Source organism: Molothrus ater, unplaced genomic scaffold (assembly GCF_012460135.2).
Source record: "Molothrus ater isolate BHLD 08-10-18 breed brown headed cowbird unplaced genomic scaffold, BPBGC_Mater_1.1 matUn_MA706, whole genome shotgun sequence".
NCBI lineage: Eukaryota > Metazoa > Chordata > Aves > Passeriformes > Icteridae > Molothrus > Molothrus ater.
In genome coordinates, this window is record NW_023416442.2 from 19,145 (window position 1) to 29,950 (window position 10,806).

Sequence of the window (10,806 nt, forward strand, 5' to 3'; positions counted from 1 at the left end):
GGGAGATTTTGGGGTAATTTCAGGGATATTTTGGGGTAATTTCAGGGAGATTTTGGGGTAATTTCAGGGATATTTGGGGTACAATTTCAGGGATATTTTTGGGATAATTTCAGGGATATTTGGGGATAATTTCAGGGATATTTGGGGATAATTTTGAGGATATTTCAGGGATATTTCTGGAGATATTTTGAGGATATTTTGGGATGATTTTGGGAGTATTTTAGGGATATTTTGGGGGTACAATTTTAGGGATATTTTTGGGGTAATTTCAGGGGTATTTTGGGGTAATTTTGTGGATATATCCCAAAAATATTTTTATTATAATATATAAATATATATAAATAATATATGTTATTATATATTTATACAATAATGCTTATATATTAATATATTATTATATATTTATATTTAAATATATAAACATTATATAATAATAATATTTATTATTATAAAATATATAAATGATATATTTATAAATATACAAATATGTAATATGAATATATAATATATAAATATAAAATTTGGGATATATCACAAAATTATTTTTGGGGTAATTTCAGGGACATTTTGAGGTAATTTCAGAGATATTTCAGGGGATATTTTGGGGTAATTTCCACGTTTTTTTCCATTTTGGGGGAGTTGTGAGGCTTTTTTTTGGGTAGATTTGGTGGTCCTGAGGGAATTTTGGGGGAAAATTTGGGGGTCATGAGGTGGAATTTGAGGATCCCAAGGGAATTTTTTGGTTTTGGGGAAGATTTTGGGGGTCCCAAGGGAATTGTTGAGGTTTTAGGGGGAATTTGGGCGTCCTGAGGGCATTTTTGGGTTCCCAGGAGGATTTTGGGAGGAATTTTGGGGTTTTTGGGGTCTCCCCATTTCCCATCCCCCCCTCCCCTAAAATGGACCAACCCAAGCCCCGCCCCCTCCCCCAGCAGAGACCACGCCCACTCCATTTTGGGTCGTTTTAATGTAAAACAGGAAACAGAACAAAAAGGGGGCGGGACTTGCAGATAAAATGGGTGGAGCCTGGAGAAAAAGGGGGCGGGGCTTAATCAGGAGAGGGCGGGGTCAAAGCAGGGGCGTGGTCAGGAAAAAACAGGCGGGGCTTAGATAGGAAAAAGGGGCGGAGCTTGCAGATAAAAGGGGAGGGTTTAGGAGGTAAAAGGGGGCGGGGCCTGAAGTCGGGGGCGGAGCTTCGGGGGGCGGAGCTGCAAGAGAAGAGAGGGGTGAGGGGGCGGGGCCAGGGCGCCCCCCAGCGGCCGGGCGGGAGCGGGGGAGGGGAAAGGGGGGGGGGGGGGTGGGGATTTTGTGACCCCTCCCCTTTGACCCCCCCAGATCTGGGGGGTGGGGGTGGGGCCCCGGAGCCGTTTTTGGGGGGGGGTCCCGGCCCCCGCGGGGCCCCTCCCCCACACGTACCCGCGGCTCCCGAGGGTCCCTGGAGCGGCAGCGCCGGCGTGGGGGGAGGGGCGCTGACCCCGCCGTGACCCCGCCGTGACCTGAGGAGTGACCCCGCCCCCGCGGTGACCCCAAATGGGGACCCACGGAGTGACCCCAGCCCCGCCCCCCCCCCAGGGGTCACCCCCAGAGTGACCACGGAGTGACCAAACCCCGCCCCCCCCCACAGTGACCCCGCCCCCCTCAGAGTGACCCCGCCCCAAATCCTGCAATGGGGCAAAGGTCAAAGCCCCCAGACCCAAAATCCCCCAAATCTGCCCCAAAATCCCCACACCCCCTCCCTGCCCAGGCTGAGCCCTGGAACCCCCAAATTCCCCCCCTAAAACCAACCCCCAAAATCGGAGTTTGCAGCAAAACACCAACCCCAAAATGCAGAGATTTCACCCCAAAAACCACCCCCAAACTTCAGAAGTTTCACCCCAAATTCCACCCCCAAACTTCAGAAGTTTCACCCCAAATTCCACCCCCAAACTTCAGAAGTTTCACCCCAAATTCCACCCCCAAACTGGGCAAGGTGACCCCGAAATCCACCCCCAAAACCAGGCAGTTTTATCCCAAAATCCACCCCCAAACTTGGTGAAATTCACCCCAAAATCCGCCCCCAAAATGGACAATTCCATCCTAAAATCCGCCCTTAAATTGGGAATTTTCACCTCCAAAATCCGCCCCCAAACTCAGCGTTTTTACCCCAAAACCCACCCCAAATCCAGGCATTTCTACCCCAAAGTCCAGCCCCAAATGCGACATTTTCACCCAAAAAACGACATTTTTACCCTAAAATCCGCCCTCAGAGCGGGCGTTTTCATCCCAAAATCCACCTGCAAACTGAGCGTTTTCACCCTAAAAACAACCCCCAAACTGGGCATTTTCATCCTAAAAACCACCTCGAAAATCCAGCATTTCTACCCCAAATCATGCCCCAAAACTGCTGGGTTTCACCCCAAAATCCACCCCCAAATTGGTCATTTTTCACCCCAAAATCCACCCCCAAATGGGACATTTTCACCCCAAAGTCCAGCCCCAAAATGGGAATTTTCACCCCAAAGTCCAGCCCCAAAATGGGAACTTTTACCCCAAATTCTGCCCCAAAATCCACCCCTTAATTCGAGCATTTTTACCCCGAATTCCACCCAATGATCTGCCCCCAAAACTGGGACTTTTCACCCTAAAATCCATCCCCAAAACGGGAAATTTCACCCCGAATTTCCAGCCCAAAACGGGAAATTTCACCCCGAATTTCCAGCCCAAAACGGGAAATTTCACCCCGAATTTCCACCCCAAAATCCATCCTCAAAACGGGAATTTTTCACCCCAAATCCACCCCTTTAACCGAGTATTTTACCCCAAATCCTGCCCCAAAATTCGCTATTTTCACCCCAAAATTGTCTTTTTTCACGAGGACCCCAAATCCCCCCGAAACGTCCCCGAATTTCCCGTCCCCCCCCGATGCTCACCCCGCACGAGGCCACCGCGGTCACCCCCAGGTGCCACCCCCGGTGCCACCTGCAATGGGCACAGGTCAGGCCCCGGGTCTGCCCAAATCTGGGACATTTCACCCCAAAACCCACCCCCAAAACTCGGCATTTTTTACCCCAAAATTGGGCGTTTCCACCTGAAGATTCACCCCGAAAATGCGAAATTTTTTTTACCCCGAACCCAGGAATTACCACCTTAAAATCCATCCTAAAAATGGGAATTTTTACCCCAAAATCCACCCTAAAATAGGCAATTTTAATCCCCAAGATCCACCCCAAAAATGGGAACTTTCACCCCAAAATTCGGGTTTTTTACCCCAAAGTTCAGCCCAAAAATGGGAAAGTTTACCCCAAAATCCACCCCAAAACTGGGATTTTTTTAACCCAACTTCCTCCCCAAAACGAAGAACTTTTAACCCAAAATGCACCCAAAACCCCCAAATTTTCACCCCAAAATCCAACCCAAAACTGGGAATTTTCTCCCCAAAATTCGGGGTTTTTTACCCCAAACCCACCCCAAAATTGGGATTTTATAACCTTGAATCCAACACAATCCTGAGCATTTTTACAACCAAACCCACCCCAAAAATGGGAATTTTTACCTTTAAACCCACCCCAAAAATGGGAATTTTTACCCTTAAATCCACCCTAAACTCTAAATTTTAAGCCCAAAATCCACCCCAAAATTGGCAATTTTTACTCTGAAACTGGGAATTTTTTTCCATTTAAATCCACCCCAAAATTGGGAATTTTCACCCCCAAATCCATTCCGAAGCTACGGATTTTTACCCTTAAATCCACCCCAAAATTACAAATTTTCACCCCAAAATTCACCACCAAAACCACCCCGAGCCTGGGAATTTTAACCCCAAAATCCGCCCTCGAATCCATCCCAAAATCGAACATTTTCACCCCAAACTCCACCAACCAGAACCAGACATTTGTACCCCAAACTCCACTTAAAAATCTGCCCAAAATCGGGAATTTCCACCTTAAAATCCAGCCCAAAACTGGGAATTTTTTACCCCAAAATCCACCCCAGAAACGGGAACATTTACCCCCAAATCCACCCCAAAGTTGGGAATTTTTTACCCTAAAATTGGAAATTTTGAACCCAAAATCCACCCATAAATGGGAATTTTTTAACCCAAAATGCACCCAAAAATTCGAATTTCCACCTTGAAATCCACCCCTAAAATGGAAATATTTACACCAAAATCCACCACCCAAAACTGGGAAATTTTTACCTCAAAATTGGGATTTTCTGCCTTAAACCCCCCCCCAAAAAATGGGTATTTTTACCCCCAAATCCACCCAAAAATTTGAGTTTCCATTTTAAAATCCACCCCTAAAATGAGAACATTTACCCCAAAATCCACCCCAAAACTGGGAATTTCTACCTTAAAAGCCACACTAAAATTGAGAATTTCCACCTTAAAATCCACCCCTAAAATGGGAATTTTTACCCCAAATTCTAACCTAAAATTGGGAAATTTTTACCCCAAAATCGGGAATTTCCACCTTAAAATCTACGCCAAATATGGGAAATTTTTACCCCAAAATCCACCCCAAAATAGGGAAATTTAGGCCCTAAAGCCACCCCGAAACTGAGAATTTTCACCTTAAAATCCACCCCAAAAATGGGCATTTTTACCCCAAATTAGGAATTTTTACCCCCAAAATCCACCCTAAAACTGGGAATTTTTTACCCAAAAATCCACCCCAAAAATGGGCATTTTTACCCCAAATTAAGAATTTTTACCCCCAAATCCACCCCAAAACTGGGAATTTTTACCCCAAAACTGGGAACGTTTTTACCCAAAATTGGGAATTTTCACCCCAAAATCCGGAATTCTCCCTTTCCAACCCCCACCCTCCCTTTTAGCCCCGCCCCTTTCCCCAGGGCCCCGCCCCCGGCTCTCACCTCCGCCAATCGCGTGCAGGGGGCGGGGCCCAGCCGGGAAGCGCCGACGCTGACTCCGCCTCCGGACGAGGAGGGGGCGGGGCTTCACCCTTTAGCCACGCCCCTCGCGGGGCGCCTCTCGCACACATTTGGGGCTAAAAACCCCAAATTTCGGCCCAGAACCCCCCGGGTTTTTTTAAAAACCTCCCCAAATTTCCATCCTGAGCCCCCAAACCACCGCGCGGGGCCCCCGGTCTGGGTCCAAACCCCCCAAAATTTTGGGTCCAAACCCCCCCGGTTTCCTCCCTACTGAGCGGGCGAGACCCAGTTGCCCCAGCTCACCCCTCCCCCGCTCCCCGCCCACCCTTCCTGCGTGCCCCCCCTCCCCCGCCCACGTGGCCCCGCCCCCTCCCGCCGCGGCCCCGCCCCCTCCCGCCCCTCCCGCCGCGCTCTGGGCCCCGCCCCCAGTCCCGTACTGGGTCCCGGCGGCGGCCGCGTACTGGGAGGCCTCGCTGGCCCCGCCCCCCGCGCTGCTATTGGCTGAGGCCGCCGCGGCCGCCGCCGCGTACTGGGCGGCGCTGGCGGCGTACTGGGCGTACTGGGAGGCGTCGCCCGCCCCGTACTGGGAGGAGGCGTCGGCGCTGCCGTACTGGGAGTACTGGGAGTACTGGGAGGCCAGCTGGGCGTACTGGGAGTACTGGGAGTACTGGGAGGCCACGGCCGAGCTCAGCTGGGAGCCGCTGGAGCCGTACTGGGAGGAGGCGGGGCTGTACTGGGAGGAGGCGGGGCTATACTGGGAGGAGGCGGGGCTGTACTGGGAGGAGGCGGAGCCGTACTGGGAGCTGCTGGTGCCGTACTGGGAGTACTGGGCCATGCGGGCGGCCATGCTGGGCGTCATGGCGAAAGGGGAGGGGCTTCTGGGCGTGGCCCCGCCCCCTCCCAGCGAGGCCCCGCCCCTGCCGTGGTAGCAGCAGCCGCGGTGGCCGCAGGGGCTCACCCGATTGGCCGCCGCCACCGAGGCCACGCCCATGTTGCCGTGGAAACGGTGCATGCAAGCCCCGCCCCCCAAGCGGGCGGAGCAGCCGAGCCCCGCCCCTCCGAGGTTGCCGTGGAAACGGTGCAGGCAGGAACCGCCCCCGCCCAGCCGAGGCCACGCCCCCCCGCCCACGCCCCCCCGCAGGAAGGGGGAGGAGGGGGAGCGGGTGCTCCACCCCCCGCGCGTGGGCGTGGCCAAAAAGGGCGTGGCCGCCCGCTGGAAGGAGGCGGAGCCTGGGCTGCGGGCAGCCAATAGGGGGAAGGGGCCGCCGCCCCCGCCCGGCCACGCCCCTCCCGGCCGTGGCCAATGAGAGCAAAGAGCCGGGAGGGCGGGGCGAAGGGCGCAGGCCACGCCCCCCGCCCGGCGTGAGTGACAGCAGCGAGCCGGGTGGGCGGGGCAAAGCCGAGGCCCCGCCCATGGCCGCGGGTTTGAGTGACAGCAAGGGCGTGGCCGCAGCGGGCGTGGCCGCAGCGGTGGTGGGCGTGGCCGCTGTAGAAGTGGGCGTGGCCGCGGGGGCCGCAGACACCGAGGGCGTGGCCGGGGTGGGCGTGGCCGTTGCCGCGGTGGGCGTGGCCGGGGTGGTGGCGGAGGGGGCGGGGCCTGCGGGGGGGGCGGGCTCGGCCGCGGTGGGGGGAGGGGCGGGCTGGGGCGGGGCCTCGGGCGGGGCCTCGGAGGAGGAGGAGGAGGAGGAGGAGGAAGAGGAGGAGGAGGAGGAAGAAGAGGAGGAAGAGGAGGAGGAAGAGGAGGAGGAGGATGAGGAGGAAGAGGAGGAGGAGCTGGAGGAGGAGGAGGAAGAGGAGGAGGAGGAGGAGGAGGAGGATGAGGAGGAGGAGGAGGAAGAGCGGCGCCGCTTGCGCCGGGGCGCGACCACGACGGCGGCCGCGGGGGGCGTGGCCTCGGCGGGGGCGGAGCCTTCGGGCGCCGCGGGGACTCCGGGAGGCGGCTCCGGGACTCCGGGGGCGGGGCCAGCGGCGGCGGCGACAGCGGGGGCGGAGCTTGGGGACCTGCGGGGACAACGGGGTCAGGGGGGACGCGGGGGGGGCAGCTTGGGGACAACGGGAAGGACTTGGGGACACCTTGGGGACACTGGACAGGGGTGGGTGGCACCTTGGGGACATGGGGACACTGGTGGCAGTGACCCCTGGGGACACCCTCAGGGACAGGGGTGGGAGTGACCCCTGGGGACACTGGACAGGGGTTGGTGGCACCTTGGGGACATGGGGACACTGGTGGCAGTGACCCTTGGGGACACGGGGACACCCTCAGGGACATGGGACAGGAATAGGTGGCACCTTGGGGACACAGGGACCATAATTAGGAGACACTTGGGGACATGGGACAGGGACGGGTGACACCTTGGGGACACCGGGCTGGGGTTAGTGACATCCTTGGTGACAAAGGGACACTGATGGAGTGACCCTTGGGGACACGGGGCAGGGGTTGGTGGCACCTTGGGGACACGGGGACACTGGTGGCAGTGACCCTTGGGGACACGGGGACACCCCTGGGGACAATGGACAGGGGTTGGTGGCACCTTGGGGACACCGGGCAGGGGTTGGTGGCACCTTGGGCACATGGGGACACTGATGGAGTGACCCTTGGGGACACGGGGACACCCCGAGGGACAGGGGACAGGGGTTGGTGGCACCTTGGGGACAGGGGTGGCAGTGACACCTTGGGGACACCGGCGTAACCTGGGAAGGGAATGGATCCCATCCGCTCAAAGGGGCGGGGCTTAACTCAGTGGGCGTGGCCTCATTTCGGGAAGAGACCGCTAATATCTGCACGTGGGGCGGGGCCTAATCTAAGGAAAGCGATTCCTTCAAAGGGGCGTGGCCTCAGCCAGTGGGCGTGGCTTAATTTTAGGAAGACAGATCATCTTATTTTGCATTAAGGGGTGGGGCCTCAGATGGTGGGCGTGGCCTAATTCTAGAAGAGGAATTATATTCTCTAAGGAGGGGGCGGGGCCTCAGCTGATGGGCGGGGCTTAATTGAAGGAAGGTGATGCCCCCAATTGGCGCCATAGGGGTGGGGTTCCACCCAGTGGGCGTGGCCAGCAAGAAAGAGGCGTGTCGTCAGTGGGCGGAGCCTAATTTTAGAATGGTAATTAATACAATCTTCATTGGGGCGGGGTTCCATGTAATGGGCGTGGCCAGCGAGGGGCGTGTCCTTAGTGGGCGGAGCCTAATTTTAGAATGGTAATTAATACAATCTTCATTAGGGGCGGGGCTTCAGCTGATGGGTGGGGCCTAACTTAGGGATTTCCCCCCATTGGTGCAATAGGGGCGGGGTTCCATGCCATGGGCGTGGCCAGCGAGAAGGGGGGGCGTGTCCTTACCCGGTGGGCGGGGCCGGCGAGGGCGGGGCGGAGTCGGAGTCGCTGGAGCTGGAATCGGAGTCGGAGTCGGACGAGGAGGAGGACGAGGAGGAGGAAGAGGAGGAGGACGAGGACGAGGACGAGGAGCTCTTGGGCGCGGCGGCGGCGGGTGACGTCAGCGGTGACGTCAGCGGTGACGTCAGCGGTGGGCGGCGGCAAACTGGGAGCACTGGGAGCACTGGGAGCGCTGGTGTCCATGGGAACGGTGTCGGTGCTGGTGGAACTGGGAGCACTGGGAGCACTGGGAGGCGCAGCCACGGCCGAACTGGTGATACTGGGAGCACTGGGAGCCACAGTCAAGGTCGTATTGGTGATACTGGGAGCACTGGGAGCACTGGGAGGCGCTGCCGGGATGGTACTGGGAGCACTGGGAGCCGATGCCATGGTTGTACTGGTGATACTGGGAGCACCGGGAGCACTGGGAGCAGATGCCACGGTCGTACTGGTGATACTGGGAGCACTGGGAGGCGCTGCCGGGATGGTACTGGGAGCACTGGGAGCCGATGCCATGCTTGTACTGGTGATACTGGGAGCACTGGGAGACGCAGCCACGGTCGCACTGGTGATACTGGGAGCACTGGGAGGCGCTGCTGGGATGGTGCTGGGAGCACTGGGAGCCACAGCCAAGGTCGTACTGGTCAAACTGGGAGCACTGGGAGCCGACGCCATGGTTGTACTGGTCGCACTGGGAGCACTGGGAGCCGATGCCACGATGGTACTGGGAGCACTGGTGGCACTGGTGGCACTGGGAGCCACAGCCAAGGTCGTACTGGTTGTACTGGTCATACTGGGAGCACTGGTGACACTGGGAGACGCCGCCATGGTGGCACTGGTGGCACTGGGAGCCACAGCTGTGCTGGTACTGGTGATACTGGGAGCACTGGGAGGCGCCGCCATGGTGGCACTGGTGATACTGGGAGCACTCTGAGGCGCAGCACTGGTGACACTGGGAGCACTGGGAGCAGCACTGGTGACACTGGGAGCCGCTGCCGTGGTCGTACTGGTGATACTGGGAGCACTGGGAGCACCGGTACTGGTCAGACTGGGAGTGCTGGTGGCACCGGGAGCCATGGCCATGCTGGTACTGGTGATACTGGGAGCACTGGGAGCAGCCGCACTGGTCAGACTGGGAGCACTGGGAGCAGCCGCACTGGTCAGACTGGGAGCACTGGGAGCAGCAGCACTGGTCAGACTGGTCAAACTGGGAGCCGCACTGTTCAAACTGGTGACACTGGGAGCTGCCATACTGGTGACACTGGGAGCAGTCACACTGTTCAAACTGGTGACACTGGGAGCAGCCATACTGGTCAAACTGGTCATACTGGGAGCTGCAGCCGTACTGGTGACACTGGTGACACTGGTGACACTGGTGGCCCTCGCAGCGCCGGTGACACTCCCGGTATTGGTGACACTGGGGGTGGCTCTGGCCGGGCTGGTGACACTGGGAGCCATTGCTGGGGTCGTACTGGGAGCACTGGGAGCCATTGCTGGGGTCGTACTGGGAGCACTGGGAGCCGTACTGGGAGCACTGGGAGCCGCGGCACTGGTGGCACTGGTGGCACTGGGAGTGGCCCTGGTGACAGCGGCCGTGACGGTGACAGCGGGCAGCAGCGGCAGAGGCCAAACTGGTCCCAGTGGCCAAACTGGTGGCACTGGTGGCAGCTCCATCACTGCTCAAACTGGTCAGACTGGTCAGACTGGTGGCACTGGTGGCCTTGGTGGCAGCTCCATCGTTGCTCAAACTGGTGGCACTGGTGGCCACACTGGCCATACTGGTGGCCATACCGGTGGCCTTGGTGGCCGCTCCCAGCGTGGCCATGGCCGTGGCCTTGGCGGTGGCGTCGGCGCTGGCCCTGAGGATGGCGGCGCCCAAGGGACTGACCCCGGCGGGGACAGCGGGGGTGGCCTTGGGGACACCCGAGGGGACAAGGCCGGGAGCCCTGGGGTCACCTGTGGTGGCCTTGGGGACATCTGAGGGGACAAGGCCAGGCTTGGTGTCCCCTGGTGATGCTCCCATGGTGACAAGGCCAGGCTTGGTGTCCCCTGTGGTGGCCTTGGTGACACTCGTGGTGACAATGCTGGGCTTGGTGTCCCCTGGTGATGCTCCCACAGTGACAATGCCAGGCTTGGTGTCCCCCGTGGTGACAATGCCACCCTTGCTGTCACCTGGCGACGCTCCCACGGTGACAATGCCCCCCTTGCTGTCCCCCGTGGTGGCCTTGGTGACACCAGCCTTGCCCTCGCTGTTGGTGGCGTTGGTGGCCTTGCTGTCCGTCAGTGCCACCCCCACGGTCACTTTGCCGCCACCACCACCTGCGGCCACCTTGGCGACGCCGGCGGCTTTGGTGACCTTGGGGACATCGAGGGGCGGCGCGGCCTTGGCGGTGACGCCGCCGCCGAGCCTGGCCGGGGTGGCCTTGGTGACAAGGGGGGACACGGGCGGCAGCGCCGAGGCGGCCACGGGTGACGAGGGCAGGCTGAGGCGCGCGGCCGGCAGCAGCGACGTCCCCAGCGATGTCCCCAGCGATGTCCCCAAGGCGCCGCCGGGCGCCCGCGCCAGCGC

At 58.3% G+C, this 10,806-nt stretch overlaps 2 protein-coding genes across 2 annotated transcripts; both read right to left on the reverse strand.

Annotated features, from left to right (window-relative positions):
* Nucleotides 1-945: 945 nt before the first annotated feature.
* LOC118693241 (basic proline-rich protein-like) lies at nucleotides 946-8,358 on the reverse strand (the record flags this gene model as incomplete). Its single annotated transcript, XM_054518192.1, has 4 exons — nucleotides 946-1,493; nucleotides 2,226-2,292; nucleotides 2,907-6,870; nucleotides 8,205-8,358. Coding segments are annotated over 2 exons (1,998 nt in total), but the record flags the coding sequence as incomplete, so codon positions are not given.
* Nucleotides 8,345-10,800, reverse strand: LOC118693239 (filaggrin-2-like). The gene is made up of 2 exons (XM_054518191.1): nucleotides 9,389-10,800; nucleotides 8,345-9,130 (listed from the first exon to the last, which is right to left on the reverse strand). The coding sequence occupies exons 1-2, from the start codon at nucleotides 10,258-10,260 to the stop codon at nucleotides 8,383-8,385; spliced, it is 1,620 nt and encodes a 539-aa protein (XP_054374166.1). The 5' UTR covers nucleotides 10,261-10,800; the 3' UTR covers nucleotides 8,345-8,382.
* Between the last annotated feature and the right edge of the window lie 6 nt (nucleotides 10,801-10,806).